At 40.9% G+C, this 17,540-nt stretch overlaps 1 protein-coding gene, 1 long non-coding RNA gene and 2 other non-coding genes across 4 annotated transcripts in view; 1 reads left to right on the top strand and 3 right to left on the bottom strand.

Moving 5' to 3' along the window:
- Positions 1–173: 173 nt before the first annotated feature.
- On the bottom strand, positions 174–4,183 carry LOC120555526. Its single transcript, XR_005638725.1, has 4 exons — positions 4,050–4,183; positions 2,728–2,908; positions 2,346–2,431; positions 174–1,286 (listed from the first exon to the last, which is right to left on the bottom strand). It is a non-coding gene; the product is annotated as an uncharacterized LOC120555526 (long non-coding RNA).
- LOC120556586 lies at positions 2,173–2,304 on the bottom strand. Its single transcript, XR_005638872.1, has one exon. It is a non-coding gene; the product is annotated as a small nucleolar RNA SNORA31 (small nucleolar RNA).
- Positions 2,524–2,659, bottom strand: LOC120556587. The gene has a single exon (XR_005638873.1). It is a non-coding gene; the product is annotated as a small nucleolar RNA SNORA31 (small nucleolar RNA).
- Positions 4,184–4,983: 800 nt separating the features above from the next.
- Positions 4,984–17,540, top strand: part of LOC120555523 (protein TANC1-like) — a 36,243-nt gene continuing 23,686 nt past the window's right edge. Inside the window, exons 1-7 of the mRNA XM_039794265.1 lie at positions 4,984–5,089; positions 5,324–5,430; positions 6,948–7,154; positions 9,076–9,168; positions 10,698–10,828; positions 12,866–13,154; positions 13,860–14,141. Coding sequence (XP_039650199.1) covers positions 5,355–5,430; positions 6,948–7,154; positions 9,076–9,168; positions 10,698–10,828; positions 12,866–13,154; positions 13,860–14,141 — 1,078 coding nt within the window. The 5' untranslated portion in view covers positions 4,984–5,089; positions 5,324–5,354. The remainder of the gene's footprint in view (positions 5,090–5,323; positions 5,431–6,947; positions 7,155–9,075; positions 9,169–10,697; positions 10,829–12,865; positions 13,155–13,859; positions 14,142–17,540) is intronic.

The following is a 17,540-nucleotide window of genomic DNA, read 5'->3' as shown; positions in this document are numbered from 1 at the left end:
ATTTTCTTGCACTCAACTGCTTACTTCAGCACAAACTGGTGCACATCTGTACAATTTCATATACCCAGTATTCCACTGCTTAAGACATAGGTGTGTACAGTATTTGTGTACATAATTGATGTTTAAGTGTAATCTGAGGAGCTGAAAACTTCCACACATTCATTGCACGAAAATTCTTTAAGGTGATTTATTTATTTGAAACAATTCAAAGAACATTTTACATGCTGTGTAACAAAAAAAAAAAACCTTTGTCATTTCAAAGCACTTTCATACAAAATGTGTCGCCCAGTGCCCACTTTCTGTGCGCAGACGCACCAACCACTGATCCCCCGTGCCGCCATTTATGTGCAAGACAAATGCTGTTGGCAGATGAAACTGCCAGCAATCACTAGGGCTGCTCCCTAAGGGCGCTGACACACCATTAGTCGACTAATCGGTCGTTTTGGTCTTAGTCAGCTTAGATTCCTTTAGTTGATTACTCATGTTTTATGCTTTTCATGCTGAATGACTTATTTCCAAGAAACTTATGAGCACATCTCTGGTAAAAAAGAATTAAAGTGGTGCTTTTGCATGCCTCTTTGCAAAGAAACTCAGATTTACAGACCTGTCGATTAAATCAACTAATCGATTAGTCTATACAATTGAATTCAGCGTTAGTCGACTAAGAATTTCTTCAATTGAACACCGCCCTAGTGATCACATATAGCAAAATAAATAACCAGACTGATCTCAGTAAGTGGCGTATGTCTGACACCAATTTGTATGCCGTTTTGGCAGGTTATGATGCATAATCGCTTTTTAGGGCGTTTATCAACGCCGTTCGGACGCCATTGACCTACATTCCGTGTGAATTTTTGCTGTAGTGAGTAGTATGAAAAGGACATAAGTCCTGCGGGTGGTGGATGGGTAAAACACAGGGCTTTCCCACAGGAGAGCTGGGATTGCATCCTGCGTGTCATGTTTTTTTTGTTTTCCCCAATGTTTCTTTCCTAAAGCCAACAGTTTGTCCCCCCAAGCGTGTGATGTTGGACAGTTGTTTTGTGTTACTAAAGCCTTTCCCAATGTTCTCTTCACACGCGTGTGACAGTCTCGCGATAATGCGCATACATACACGTGGCTAGCTCAAAGTGCTTACAGATAACACGCCATTTGGCTTTAGGAAAGTGGTGTGCATGTTAACGCAAAGTCATGATGCCATGTTGAAATGATAAAGTGCATGTTTGTCATCCGGGAGAAGAAAAAAGTTCCACATCTTCCATCAGGTGTTCGCAGTGTCTTGTTTCTACCTGAAGGACAAAGAAAACCTTTAAGTTGTAACACTGCACATGAATGTCAAAAAAAGTCACTCATTGCAACAAATAGGCCAGCAAGTAAATTGTTAAATTCTTTTATAAGCTGCCTGCTAAATATTGAATCATTTTGACAATATAGTAAACACCCACAGACAAAGTTTTAACCTGACATTTCAAGGGACCGAAACAGTTTGATGTGCTGCTGTTTCTATAAATGTCTCTCTTTAACACAAAAGCAGTTCCAAGAGTTTGTGGGTGAAATGAAGTAATGAGAAACACTAAAATCATTAGGCTCGTTTGAGATGCCAGGCCTGTGCAAAATAGATCGCCACCCAATGCATGCCGTTTAGGTTTGTGTCTGACTTAATGTCATGCACATGTAGGCAACAATAACCTCACGAGATCAAGGCAGCTGCAGTATTTTAGAGGCCCTGCAGTTGCTCTTCACAGATGGGAAACACCTGGCTCTCATCTGACTGGTTTAGAATAATTTTATATAAATTTGTTTGAGGGATTTTAATTGCCATTCGTCAGATTTAAAGGCTTATTCTGTACAGAACACGTAGCCGATGGTGACGTTTAGAAGTCAGAGACTAATCGGTTCAGATTACAGATCATCTACATTCTGTTTAACATCAGCAACGCATGTAGAGCATTTTAACAGGCTACTGTCATAACAGAAACTGGAGACTATACAAGCTGATGTGTCTGATAACATTTTAAGAAATAGTACCTAACAGGACGCGAGCGTAACTTCCTTTTCACACTGAAGGCTGCTGGAAACTGACTTGATTCAGTCCACTTTACAGGCGAGGAACAGCACATCTCCAACAAGCCTATTCACTTGTGAATCTGACATTAGACCATGTCCATCAAGCTCATATGTATTCCTCAATTCAATCTGTGCTGCTATAGAATGTAGCAGTCAGGAAGAGCGAGGAAGATTCAGTTTAGCATCTCTATGCAAACCCAGAGCCAATGAAGCCTGCTTCAGGTCTATCAGTCGATGCAAATTTCAGTCTTATTTAAAAAGCCAAAATTACCAGTGCTCACCTGCAAAGTAACAATTTCGGACCAAGACTGCTCAACAGTGTCCGTTACAGCTGCTGCAACACCTCCCAAAGCTTTAAACCGCAAGACTGGACAAAGAAAAAAAGAAAAAAAATGAATGATTGGGAAGATTAATGGGCACTACAATAGTAAAATAATAAAAATAAGTAAAAAATAATTGAGTTATCCTCCCCGATTCAATCTGAGACGCCACGGAAAAGAGGCGAGCAGAAAGCGCAGGGACATTTAATATTGCATCTGAAATATTAAAACCCAGGATATCTCACACCAGAGAGCCCAGGCTGTCAAAGATGCAGCTTGTGACCAGGCTAAAAAGGCTTGATCAGTAGAACAAAGTAAATACATCTTTACACACATGACTTACAGATGGTAGCTGTCCTCTTGTTGGAGTTTCTCTCAGACCCATTTTCTCAAGTAATTATACTGCCATGGCAGATTGTGGTGTTGCAATAGCACACTCATTACTGGGACATTCTGCCTGAAGCACAAACACCACCATCATCCTCCATCTGGCTCATACAGGTGTCCACCAATTGGCATATGATCTGCCAGAAGATGAGAAAAAGAAAAAAGTTATTTGCCAGTACTACTTATATAAAGCAGCCTCTTTGTTAAATTCAATGTCACTGTGCATTTTAAAAAAGGTTAGGCTTCTACAGCCATATCTGCATTTCTAACATAAAGACAGGATTACCCAGGGGGAAAACAGAGAATTATGTATGAAAAACCGATGTAATGCTGTAACATTGTTTGGAGCCTCGGGTTGGTACAAAAGTTCTAAATTCTTGAGACAAAAGTAGATCCAGTAGTGTAACGTTACTTAGAAACCGTTAATTATGTCTTTACCTGACATTTGCGTAGCTAGTTACTTATGCAGCGTTAAATTAAGATTTAGCGTCAACATTGCAAGGCTAACTTTAAGTTATAGCCTCGAACACCCCACACTGTTTTTTTCTACTCTGCTCAGGTAGGTGGGCCAGAGCTGTAAGGAAATTTATAAGGGTCACCTTCCAATAAGAAGGATAAAATTAGTTACTGGTTTTGCCCCAATAGGTGCAACAAAGCAAACCGGAGACTCAGGAAGAGGTCTATCAGTCTATACACGTCCATACAGTCCAGGGAAGAGGTTTAATCAGACAGATTAATAACACCTGTGGGTATCAAACCCTACAAGTAACGTCTAACGGTAACCAACTCGGCCAATGGAAAATAGCCAAACAATTTAGTGTAAGATACTAGCTAACAAAACTACATTTCTCAGTCAACCCCTCGAAAGAGTCACTGGTAATGTAATTGATATTTAACGTTAGGGATAGCTACGGGGGAGGAGAGTTAACATTAATGCTAACTAGCATGAGGGCATGGTAGGTTTGAATTATTTCCGGTAGTCTTGTTAGAAAGTGTTCCGCTTCCCCCCACCCTCAAAAAAAAAAAAAAAAAACTACCTTCATAATGCTGAAATACTGGACATTCGTTTAGCGTCTTGTAAGATTTATTTTTTCGTTAATTTAACCTTCAGTTTCGTTTAGTTATAACGTATTTAGACGGATTTAACGTTACACGGGGAAACAAAATGGCTCCAGCTAAGATAATTGACACGTGTCCACAGATTTTACAACTTAAATCTAACCGCTCGGTTAACGTTACTGGTTTCACTTAAATGCGAGGTGTAGCTACTATACTTACAAGAGACCATGTCGATAACGTAACAGGAGATCGAACTGCTGGGAAGGTTGTTTTGCGAGACCACTGGACTCTCCTGTTGACTTCTGGTGAAAGCACAGCACAGTCGACGCATCATTCAAAAGGACCGAGTACACTGTAGCTTCCAGTTTAAATAGGTTCCGTTATGACTCATTGTCGCCCCTTGAGGACGAAGAGGAAACATTAATTTACATTGTCGCCCCCTGGTGTTCACAGTTGGAAATTGCTCGATTTTACTCTAATTTACAAAGTGCGTAGGATTACTGTACTCCCAGATTAGTTTCTGACCCATTGCTCATGTAAAACAATGTTAATTTGTTGGATTCCATTGTTTTTTTTTTATATAAGGCTATAAGGCTTCGGTGCAGATAACGTTACGGTTTGTAGTTTATTTGTTCTATCATGGTGTTTTCAGAAAATGACACTTGAAACAATGTTTCAGAGGGAAAAGCTTTTTGAGATGAAAAATGAATGGGGATTTCCCAAAGACAAATAATTTGTATAGCCTCTGTCTAGCCTATTTTGAAAATGTCAGTTTGATGCAAGAATAGGCTATTAAAAAGGCCTATGCCACAGTTAAATTCAGCCAATGTTACGGAAAGTAGTGGAGTCTTAGGATATGTTTCACCATTGTTTAACTACTTGAGTATGTTATTATTATTATTATTATTATTATTATTATTATTATTTGTGGTGTTGTAGCAGCAACAACAGAATAGTGATAAGTTCTGAAGATCAAATTGGAAATACCACCGTAAGATCAAAGAACAAAAACAAGACTAAATCAAGACATTAAATGATTATGTCTAAGGAGAGGAAGGGATGGGCCTACATCAGATGTGGAACATCGCGCAACAACAGCATGTGCACGACGCGCGCGCCCGACTCTTCTTACAACATACTGTTAGTTGACTGAGGAGGTGAAGCAATCCTTAATTGGACTCCGCGTGTAAATGGTCTTTCACCAGCTTCCTGTGGATTTATGTGAAGACATGCAGGCATCAAAGAAGACTTAAGAGCAGGTAAATTGAGGCTTTATTTTAGGATTACATTTTTTTTAATGTGTAATCACCCTTATGTGTATAGGTTACTAATGATGCATGCAAATTAGTTAACTAAATAATAGTTTTCATGGTCTCCAAAACCACCAATTAATTACTTCTTCTTCAACAGCTGAATTAAGAACCAACAGTGAGGCTAATGTTGCCTGAAATAATGTGTTTCTAATTCAAATGAACACTTTGCTTAATGTGCAGGCAGTATAGGCTGCGAAGCAACAGCCCAGCTATGTTCAGAGCAGTGTTTGGAAACAAGAAAGATGGAGGAGGAAAAGGAGGAGAAAAAAAGAATAAGGGACATCCAGGTAAGAGCAAAACCACTACCTGTGTCATAAAACTGTGGCATGTCAGCAATAATAAGCCAACATTGCACCTTTGGGCTTGAATCTTAATATTATGTTATCACAGTCTTTATCATATGGCGTATGCCCTCCCCACACTTTAGCACAACTATGTGTTGGAGGAGATCTAATGTTGTACACACTAGGTCTTGCATTATTTGATGGCAATATTCAGGTTCTCTTCTCTTGGGTGATTTAAGTAGAGCCATTTCAATTAGCCTAATTCATCAGTGTGTTCTGTCCTTCACACAGTGTCCCGCTGCTTGCATTTAAAGTGTGTCAGGAGAAGTTAGAGTGGGTTAGGCAAACACCCTGACCTACTAAAAACATACTGGATCTCACAAGAAATTCTGAGTGGGCTACAACTGCATGAGTCAAATCTGCGTACTTGTTAAAGTGTTGTATTTGCTATAAACAAACGGAACGTTTTGTAGTAATGTTAGTGAAATGTGAACGGAAAGGTGTGCTGAACACCTGGAACATTAAGCTCTAAAACAGAAGTTAATATGTTGTTTTTTTTACAGGGAGAACTTGTCAACTTGCTCATCTGCAGAGGAGATTTCAGACTGCGCAGTTGAGATAGATGAACATAAGTAGAGCTCAGTATTAAAGCAACCATGTTGCCCATTAATATTTGATAATGAGCTGCTCTGGGTAGCAAGAACAGAGAGTAAGATAGAGAACTGTGTCAGTCTCATTAAAAATGATATAGTATGTTTACAGTACATTGGGATGGCTCTGATCATTTGCAGAGAGATATCGCTTCTTCTCAAAAGCATATCATGAAAGGTTTCAATGCTATGATCCTTCTACCCTTTTTAACGCGGCAGCATATGGGATTTTTTTAATAGTAGATGGTGGACCTCTGAGTCTGTTTTGTTCATGGTAATAGCAGCAAAAACAGACTCATTTAAGGAAAGAGAAAGTGAATGACTGAATTATTCCACAGGGAAAAGTACTGCAATCTGATATAACCAATATAAGTAGCACTAAGGCCTCTGTAATCACCTGGCTTTGTGAGTTCTTACGCGTAATGTTTATTTGAAGACGCAGGAAGAGGCTCAACAGCTGCAGTAAGAGTGGACATGAAAATGATTTGAGTATTGAATTGAAATATACAGTAAGTGTAGCCTTTTTATTGAGGGTGATCACATTCCTTTAAATAGATGTCATGGCATTGCCAACTTTCCATTACCTCATTCAGCAATATGCCTCCAAGACAACATACTGTATGTTCCCTCTGCCGTAGCCATATGTGAGACATATTTTAAACTGCTCTCTCTCTCTCTCTCTCTCTCTCTCTCTCTCTCTCTCTCTCTCTCTCTCTCCGATATATATATGCTGCACAGTTCTGTTGAATCAACTCTGTCTTTTTAACTGTGCTTACTTGTGTTAACTAAGCTTTCTAAATGAGGCTTCTTTAACGGTAACACCTGCACTTCTCTATCTTTTCTCTACACGCTCCCATCTATCTCATGTAGGTGGTGAGGTGTACACTCACAGCACCTTGCAGAGGGGAAGTGCCGGGCGTGCCAAACACTTCCGGGACCATGACAGTGGCTACACTGAAAGCCCGGTAAAACCGAGGAAGAGACTGACCAAGGTTGCGTCCATTTCTTTACCGTCCTCCCCGCTTCTCCCTCGCCAGGCCGACATAGTTCCCTCCCAGTCGTGCATCAAGTTCACAGGTGGGTTAAATTGAAATAGTAACAAGGATTAAAAAACACTCAATATGAACAACTGAGAATGGAAAAAAAAACGTGGATCAGGGAAAAGCTGCAAAATATAGCAGAATGTTGTTTCATGGGTTTGCCTTGATTAGCAGAGCTTCTGTGCGTTCACTGTTCTATACATGTGACAGCAAATGCAAGAGCATACAGACTGTGCCCCTAGGGCCCCAAAACATGTGACAGATTGTCAGAGTAAATGATTGAATAAGATAACTTAAGGCAAGGGACTCCAATTAGGTAATTCAATTTTAAGATATATCACAATCAAATATCACGATCAAATCAAAGACAACTCTTGACAAAATAAATAAAATCTTAACTAAAGGTCCAAAGTTTTTTTTCTTTTTGTTTGTATAGACTTTTTTTAATTATTATTATTATTATTTTTTTTTTTTTACATGTTTACACCATCTGAATTTCTAAAAGAAACTTAAGTGGCAGATTTCTCAAAACAGCATACTGTCATATGCATCACATGTACTGTAGGTAGATGTAGTAAAGCAAGTGTACCATGATACTTTTAGCTACACTACCAGCGTGAGTTGGCCAATGGTCTGAAATGTATGCAGGCTTGAATCCTGCTGCAAACCATTTTCGCATTCTTTCTTTCCATGTTTCACGTCGATCTCTGCAGCCAACTGTCAAATAAAATTCAGCTCTGCACATACACCATTCAAGTGAAATAACACTAAGCAACAAAACATTTTGAGTGGAGGACTTTTCTGATTTCATTTTATAGCATCTTCTACATTATAAAAATGGATCAAATATTGTATTTTCTACACTGTACATACTGCCACTTAAATATTTAATTATTTAATCAAAATAACACATTTTTGATACATCCATGGGCACATTATTATTTCGTTATTCATTAAGTCAAAACAGTAAAACTCACAAAGACATTATCCACTCTTTAAACAAGTTTTGTAACTAATAATAAAATATAGTATATTGTTATTGTGTTATTTTTAAAATTCTCTAAAATAAGTTCTGTGACATATTTTAAAACAAAAATAACAAACGTCATGTTTACCTGGGGTGTCTCACCTTAAAAGAAGCACAAGGTGGCAGTGTCCTGCAGCAAGTACAGCCATTCAGAAAAAGGTGCTGTTACATTTCATTGCACGCAGCACCGCCTTGTTTCCCCCCCCCCAGTACACTGAACGAACATGACAAGGTAAATTACAGCAAATACAAACATACACTGTCATGGCCTTTGCGTGTTTGGTGGTCAAGCAAAATCAAATATTAAAATGTATGTCAAACAGTGTTTCCGAGTCTATCCACATGCGTGATTCAAACACTGAATAACCTTGAGTATAAAAAAATTCAGTAGCCCACATTTCAGTGTTCGCAAATATCTCATCCTTCTGAATGATCTCCGGTCCTAGAGAATCTGCGCTTTCAAGAACCCTCAGATGTTGCATAAATTGAGACACACCCACACACGTCAATATGAGTGCACCGCTGTCCCTGTCATCTCACACACACACACACACACACACACACACACACACACACACACACACACACACACACACACACACACACACACACACACACACACACACACACACACACACACTAGCAGTGTTAATATATTATAGATAAACGCCCACGGTACAGTGAATATTGTACTGTTTGCATGCATGGCTTGTACTCTGTACATACTGCTTTATACTCCTGGGACACAATTCAAATTCTGCACCACAGATCTCATTTGGGTAGGCTTAATCTCTCTCTTTTTTTTTTTTTTTTTTTTTCTTTCTTTCTATCTCTCCCTCCTTATCTCCACCCTCAATCCCTCCCTCTCCCCTTTCTCCCACCCTGCCTGCTCTCCCTCCCTCTCCCTTCTCCCTCTTTGCTGTGGCCGAAGGACGGGTAAGGAAGCTGGAGTTTGTGGATGGCTCTTCCAACGCGAGAGAACCTCTTGTCTTTGCCTCGTGCCGTGGCAAGACAGACCACAGAGGTGAGAACAGGAGCGTGTGGGTGTGTTAAGCATCATGTTGGGTTTTCCAGGTATTGATCAGGGAAGCTGAATGAGAATTAATGGGGTAGAGGTGAGTGAATGATGAGATAAAAGAGAAAGTGAGTATGTGTTTGTGTGTTTTAATTATATGTAAAAGGCTTTGCATTAAGTTTTTCCTTTCAGTAGGGCTAGCGATGTCTGTGTAATCCTCAGTGTATCATTGAGTGATTTGTTTTATCACAGTTCCTCCCGAGCCTTTGCCCCGACTTCACTGCATGCTGCTTATACACTTATGGTTTGATTAAAGCAATAATGGGGTAAACACCCACATCTTAGCCAGCTTTCTTTGTGTTTTAGACCGGAGGGCTACCCTTAGGCTTAACAGATTTTATGAGGCATCTTCCATCCCGGTTGCCAAGCACCTCTCAGCTTCCCGTTTCCAATGGCAACTGCTGGGTGGTTTGATGAATAGTACTGGACATTCGGTCTGTCCTCATGTTACTCCAGATTGGATCTCAGTGCTCTGCTGACCAAATGCAAAGTTTTCTCTCCTCCCCCTCTCTGAAATACACATCCACCCTTCCTACCCAAGTCTTCAGCAGCTTTAGAAGTTGTGAAGTGAAAAGAGTATTGACAAACTGGGAAACTTTATGTAACAATAATTACAAAGCTTGCCTCTCAAAATTGTCCTTGATCCTATCAAGGCTATAGGCTCTTGTTTGAACACACTCGGGTTGAACATGAAAGTGTTGTGATGTGTGATGCTGTACCTCTCAAAAGAAGAGAGTGAGCCAGCAACGAGAAAGAGTCAGTGGAGGGAGTGCAAAATGAATGTGATGTCTAAATGCGAAGATGTTTGTGAGGAGGAGTGAGCTGTTCCTGTAATCCATGATGTCCTGTCATTCTGTTTACATGCCTACTCAATATGAGCGTTACTCAGCTGATAACGCTACATATGTGAGGTGTGAGAACGGAGGACTGTATTGCTCAGCTGGTTAAAGCACCAAGATGTGACAACTGTTAAAGCCTTATTCTGCAGAGGTGAGTGTGAACCTGAGAGGAGTTTGGGTTGTAGGTCAAAGCATCAGGGAGCCTTAAACAGTGATAAATGAATGCAGCACATGGCCTGTGTCAGCCAATCTCTCCTACAGCAACAGAGAAGGCAGAGCCAAGGCACTCCTTCATTCCGCTCCGGAGTCGACACCAAGCTCATTGAAATTCACAACCCGTCTCTTAACCGAGAGCACCTGGCAGGCGTGCGCACAGGAAAACTCACAACCTCACACAACCTCTTGCTGCTGCCTCAACCAGGGGGACTGGAAAGCCACTGTCTGTGCATTCCTAATCAGGGAAGCTAGGGCTGTGCTGATCTGTGGATGCATACATTTCTCACAGTTTAGTAGCGATGCTGCTGGGTGGGAATCTTTGGAGCGAGCTGAGCTGAAACGAGAGCATCAGTTAGATGATGTGGCCTGCCATGTTTCCATTTGCTTGTTAATCTGTGTGTCCTGAATGTGTACGTTTTCCAGACCTCCACGTGGAGCCCCAGCCGGGCTCCTCCCTTTCTACCCAGGAACTGATGACCAGACTATGCTTCTTATTGGGAGAAGCAACGCCCGGCACTGCTAGCTCTCCTATGGAGGACAGGAGGGAAAAGAAGGTAGGGCAGCATATTGATTCACTGGTCCCGTGCTGTCATGTCATATAAAAAGGCAATGGTTTATGATTTTTTTTTTTTAGCCATTACATTGCTGTAAAGAGCTTAGTTTCTTCTTTAAACATTTAAATATTACTTACTAAAGATTAGTTGATTGTTTTAACATTTAGTTGAGTGCAAGGAGTGTTAAATACCCCGTTGGAAAAATTTATCAATATACATTTTGGAACATTATTATTTGTGTTGCTATGCTTCCACAGGGCTCCATTTCTATACTCAGTGCCCTTTTACTTAACCCCTCTGTATGTGTGTTACTATGTGCTTATGCCTCTCCATCTCTATGCCTTTGCATTGCTCAGCCTTGGCCCATTTTCTCAGCCTCATTCCACCACCTGAGCTCCAGATTCAGTCAGTTTCACAGTGATAGCGAGGCTCATATGAGGAATGTGGGTTGTCCTGGCTAAGATAGATGAGGCTCTGGTATAAAGGGAATAACAGTGAGCTGTTTCCACTCTGCTGCCTTGTCTCCCAACAGTTTTTGTTGCCGAAAGTTTGCATTAGTAATAAGGAGACCTGAAATGCATGTGATCAAACGATCAGGATAAGGAATATGAACTAACTACATTTTTTCTTAGAAAACATAAGTCTAAAATACTAAATACTATATATTAAAATATCTGTAACATCTATGTGAAAAAGCTGTTTTCCTCCTCTAAGAATAACGTAATGGAAAACATCATACAATTTAACTTTAAACTTATTGCAGGGTAGGTTGCAATGTATTGTGTAGATGTTATTATGTGTAGACTATGTATTTATTCTCTTTGCTTTTATAAAATGCTGACTTAGAGGCTGTTTATCAGTAGATGTGATACAGCTGAGATGTAGCCATGATGATAACTGCTTGAATAATCTCAGCTTTTTTTCAAACTTGTAGTTTTTTTTCCCCACTGTGATGCCTTATTGTGTTCAAAACCCCATTGCTTTACTGTAGAGCTCAGTGGCGAATTCAAGCCATCGTAGGGGCAGGGGCGAAAATAAAAAGGGCGCCAGCTGCATGTGGTGGGCAACAACGCACAGCAAGTTTTCTACCATGTAGGGCAGCCATATATTTTCTCAATTTTAAGGCCACCCTTGAGGGCACTGCATCACATTTTCTTACTGGAAGGGCAGCCTAGAGAGCACTTTATCATGTTTTCTCCATTTAAAGCCACCCATTAGTGCACTGCATCTTGTTTTCTCCATTCAAAGGACACCCTAGAGGGCACTTTATCATTTGTTGTTTACCATAGGGGCATCCGTTTGAATTCTTTTGAACATGGGGCACCATGGTAAAACTTTACGTGCTATCCAAAACACACACACACACACACACACACACACACACACACACACACACACACACACACACACACACACACACACACACACACACACACACACACACACACACTTGCATATATTGTGGTATTAGATGAGTAATTTAAACTCCTGTAGTACCCTCATTCCGACAGTCTGATGCTGTAGGATGCTTCATACTTAAAATATATCCTGTCACCTGTGAAAAATATTAACATTTCATTTCATCTTTGTAAAATCAGTCCCATGTGGAATAGCAGAATGTGTGCACAGTGACTCTTACAGTACATTTTAAGTCTACAGGGAGTGATTTAGTTGAACACAGCCAGCCGTCCTTATGAAAAACTGTGAAAATGACAGCCAAGATGAAAATAACTGGAATTATCCTTTCATTTCCCATCTGCGTGCAGTGCACACACAAACATATTCAGTCACACAAAACAGCGTGCATGAAGGCAAACATTTTCACACAGAGTGGAGTACTGTTAAAAAGGGTAGCAACTAAAACTGTTGATTTACTTTATAATAGAATATCACTTAGGTATGTTTCTTTTCATTCTCCCTGCACAGTTGAGTTGATCAGGTTGAGTCTCTCCCTGTGATTCTCGATACATCTTAACTTTATGACACTTTAACCTCCTTGATCATGTATCAATATCTTTCTGCTCTCCTTTTTTTCAGTGTGATACCTCTGCCCAGGGGGGGAGTCCCAGCTCCACTCTTACCTGCAGCACTGCCTCCCCCTGTTCAGAGAGCCCCTCTTCCACCCTGAGCACTAGTGCTGGAGGCCAGCCTTTTCCCCAGCCTTTACCCTTACCTTCACCCCACTGCAGCTCCAGCACCAGCCCCAGTGGAACCCTCTCCAACTCCGTACCCAGTTCTGCTCCTGGACCCATCACCAGGAGCAGCCCTGGGCCTCCTTCTCAAAGCCCCACCTCCACCCTGGGGAGCAAGGACAGTGGAATCATAGGTGAGAGTTGCTACTGTGTCTCTTTTGAAAATCCTGGCCATGTTTTCAAATCCACATTGTGTGAGTTTAGATTGTTTTTACACTAGGTGAAGCATGTCCAATACAAAAGTCCAGTCATGCATTGCTAGAAGTAAAAAAAAAAGTGCTAAAAAGATATCAGCGGCCTATTTAACTCAATGTGGAACCACTTGCCTATCAGAAATCCCAAATATGAGTAAGTGTCACACCTTCCTACACGATGATAGCGTCTCTTAGTTTAAGGTCCATGTCTAATGTGTACCTCTACCCCACAACTAGTTTCTCTACGTCGCCTGTGCCACTTCAGCCTCAAGGCTTTAGCTCCCTCCTGTCAAAACTGGGACACTGCTGTCTTTGTTGCTTATGGGTCTGATTCTCCTAAAATAGGACATTGTTCTCCCTAAATAGAGTTTGTATTTATAGTTAAATACAAAAGTGCAAAGGGCACATCAAGTACAGTAAAACGTATTGTTAATTGATGAGTGTACGGCTGAGAAAACAGGTGTATTTTATTGTTGGTTGAGTAAATATGATTTGTTGAAGTGGAAGGCAATGCTTAGTTTTGGGTCTTTAGTCAATTTTAACTGATAAGAAAATGCAAGTAAGCAATTGCATGCCATATGTTCTTTAGAAGTATGAATTATTTTTTTGGCTGCCTCCGTTAACCCATTTTTTCTTGCGGCTCAGCAACCATCACTAGTTCCTCTGAGAATGAAGAGCGCGGCGCCTCTAGTGAGGTTCTGACTAGGAATAAAAGCCCAGGGGGCGGTGCTGGTGTAATGGGCCATGCAAACGAGGACCGCCATCCCGGGCCAACAAGGGACAACCTGACCACCCAACCAGATGAGGCCTTACCTAGAACTGACATCATGGAGCCCAGGACTCCACCAGCACCGAAAAGACCCCTCCCACAGCACCACCTACACAGCACTTCCTCCCTTGTGATGCCCCGTCCAAATTCTGTGGCAGGTATGTTTAATTTTCACTTTCTTGCTGAGAGTTTGATGAGAAAATCAATCAGTAGGAGTTAGATTTTTAAGTGGTATGTGGCAGCCGGAAATGGCATGTCCTGGCATGTGCCACCAGAAGTGGCATGTCCTTCACCGTAAGACGTAAAATATAACTTTTAACGTTAGATTTTACATAAAATACAGACGTAAAAAAATATAAAATAACGTAAAAATATATAAAATAACATAAAAGAAAAGGTTGGGTTAAGGAAAAGAAGAACTGGGAAAGCAAACGTGACTCGCGGGAAACGAGCCCCGGTCTCTGGGGTGAAAGTCCTGTGTTTTTCCCTCAGATACACATTCACGTGCCACATGCCACTTAAAAATCTAACTCCCTCTCAAATCAATACCACTCTCATACCTGTTCATTAAATATGGAGCTGGAGCCAGCTGCCCGTTAGCTTAGCTTAGCGTAAAGACTGAAAACGGGGAGACAGCTAGCCTGGCTGGCTCTGTCCAAAGGGAACAAAATCTGCCTAGCATCACCTAATTAAGACGTTATATTTCCTGGAGGTTGCCAGTCAAACAGCGGAGAGTCCAAGACGTCACTGCTCCCAGCCACGAAATAGTCCGACACATAACCTCTTGTAAAACCACAGCATGTCGTTTTTACACTTCTATTTTCTAAAGTTTTTGACATAATGTGTTGATTAGTGAGCTAGTGAGCGAGTTGCTAAATATTCAGTTATTTTGTGGTTGAAGTAGGTTAATGAGAGGATGAATGTGACAGCTGTGACCCGGGTGATTAATTAATGGTATAAGAAATATTGACTGAATGGCAGATTGATTGAATTGATGCTTGACTTGACATTTTCAAACTATTCATCCGATACAGAGAATTTGCAAGATGTCTGTGATGCAGAACCTAACTTCATTGCACCGTGTGTCAGTGCTCTACTTACCACTGAGGCTGGATGCACACAGTGAGCAGTACCAGTTAAATGTCCTGGGAGGCCTCCAGTTGTCATAAAAATATCCCCCTCCCTCTCCAGTCACGATCTTTGCTAGTGCACAAGGCTCTTTTTCTTTCCTTAGATGTCAGTTCATTTGTGGTGGGAGCAAAAGAAGAGATTCCCTAAGGAGTAGATTCACAGTAACGCCTGCCAGTTTCTTCTGTCAGCTGGTGCTTTCATTTAGGCACCCTTGATGAAATTCAGAATAAAGATGAAGCGAGCCACATAGCATTGTAGCCAGTAGAATATGACGCCTTGCGCCTATTCATGAAAGATTAGATCATAGAGTAACGGTGTACATGTAAATTATCATATACGTTAGGAGACTAGTATTCAAATTTCTCTTTAATTATTCCCGGATGGAAAATGTTGTTGTTATAGCAGCAATATTGTCAGGCAAAGAAAAACAGGCTACAGATAAGAATATACATAATGAATGGAAGTTTTATAAACATATGCTCCAGTACTCTAAATTATAAGACTATCTTCGAAGATTTATGATGTATTATGTATAATGAAATTGTAGGTTTTACATTAGATAGTGTATGCAAAACAGCAACATTAACAGCGGCAGAACACGAACACAGAATGTGTTGATTACAAACTGAGCATATTCCATATAAATATATTGAATTGCAGATGATGAGGTTTAATTTTCCAATTAGTCAATGCATAATTTATAATCTAGACTAGATGGAGGCCCCATCACCTTATGTTCCTCACTGTCTGTTCTCATTAACAGCCTCATAATCAGAATGGATCAAAGTAGCTCATGTTCTCAAAGTTTCCTGAGATAAATGCTGATTGTTGCAAGCACAGAAATACGAAAGGTAGTCCAAGATAGTTTGCAGAGTTAATAGCGGTTACCTGCTTCATCAGCCCCCTAATGTGCTGAGAATGGGGCAATATTGGCAGAAGCATTGTAAGCCACAGTATGATGGCTGTCGGCAGAAAGAAAGAGTGCCAAAAGCACCCGTTTTTTTTAAATTTGTGAACAAGTCAGAGGCTGAAGATGCATCAACTACAAATATGATGTTGGTGATGTCCATGCTTTTAGTATTTTTTCTGGTATTCAAATTAGCGAGAGTCTTTCACTAGAAGCCTAAGATGCAGCCTTTTAAAGGTCTTTCATTATGTGACAGGTCAGTGCCACTGGCCTATAAGGGCACTGGAGAAATCTTTTTTTTTTTTTGATAATAAGACTATGCAGGAGACCCATCTTCAAATTCAAGTTAGAGGAATACAGCTAGCCTGACTCTGTCCAAGGGTAACAGAATCCACCTACCAGCAGTAGCGGTAGCTTAATAATAACAACTTAATAATAAGAAAACGGACAGACATAAGAGTGATATTGATGTTTTCATCTAACTCACAGCCAGAAAGCGAATAAATGCATTTCCCAAAATGTTAAACTATTCCTTTACGGTTGAAAAGGTCGTGTGGAATCAGTGCTGGCTGGGTTGATCATAAGGGGCTGTTGCTATCAGGCATGCTGTAGGCTTTGGCCAGGGCTGCAGAGTTGACCTTTAAAGTGTTAAATGATCAACGGGGGTTGGAGGGTAATCAACCACACTGTTATCAGCAATGAACTTAAAAGCAGGCAGTGAGCGTAGACCTGGTTGTGGTGGACAGGGTCCCATCAGGCTGGACTGTCAAGGGTGGAGGGATGAGCTGTCCTGGTGTCTCTGCGTCAAACTCCCTGAAAACATGTTCGAACTCTTTCAATCTATCATTGGTCCACTCAGCCATTTGGCCTGGCTGTCTTTAGCTAGCAAGCTTTCTCATCCCACTCCACACCTCCTTCACACTGTTTTGCTGCAGACTGTTCTTCATCCCCTCACTGTGGATTTTCTTTCAATCCTCAATTCTCCACTTCAGCTCTTGCTTGACAAGTGCGGTAATTTCTTTCATGTCCCCTGTCCTAAAAACCCTTGTCTACCTGTTGAAAAGGATGTAATGTTTTCAGTGTTCCAGGATTTATTATTTGCTCGTCCTTGATCTTTTTTCTTTTATTATAAGTGCGGGGTTCACGCTGTAATTGATTTGTCTTGCAGCAGGTAGCCCCTAATTGTCCTCTGGGTACTTCACAGAGCAGGATCCAAAAGCCCTGTAAATTATAATATGGCCTCAGTAGCTTAACACTACGCTCTCACTCTGCTGCTGCAGGATGATGGACACACGCAGGGAGGCAACAGAATACGATCTGATCCGCACAAAGAAAGGAAAAAAAAAAAGTGTTGAACGGGTGAGGGAACTGTATGTACCACAGTATTGTGAAAAAGCAAGTTCAGTGTGTAATTCTCTCTGTTCTACATGAAAAAGAGGTAGTGACAGTCCAGTATTACACTATACAGTAAACATGAATGTCAGTTAAGAAAGCATAAACACGTTTCGTGTTGTGTGGC

Source organism: Perca fluviatilis, chromosome 3, assembly GCF_010015445.1.
Source record: "Perca fluviatilis chromosome 3, GENO_Pfluv_1.0, whole genome shotgun sequence".
Lineage (NCBI taxonomy): Eukaryota > Metazoa > Chordata > Actinopteri > Perciformes > Percidae > Perca > Perca fluviatilis.
This window is presented reverse-complemented; position numbering and strand designations above follow the sequence as displayed.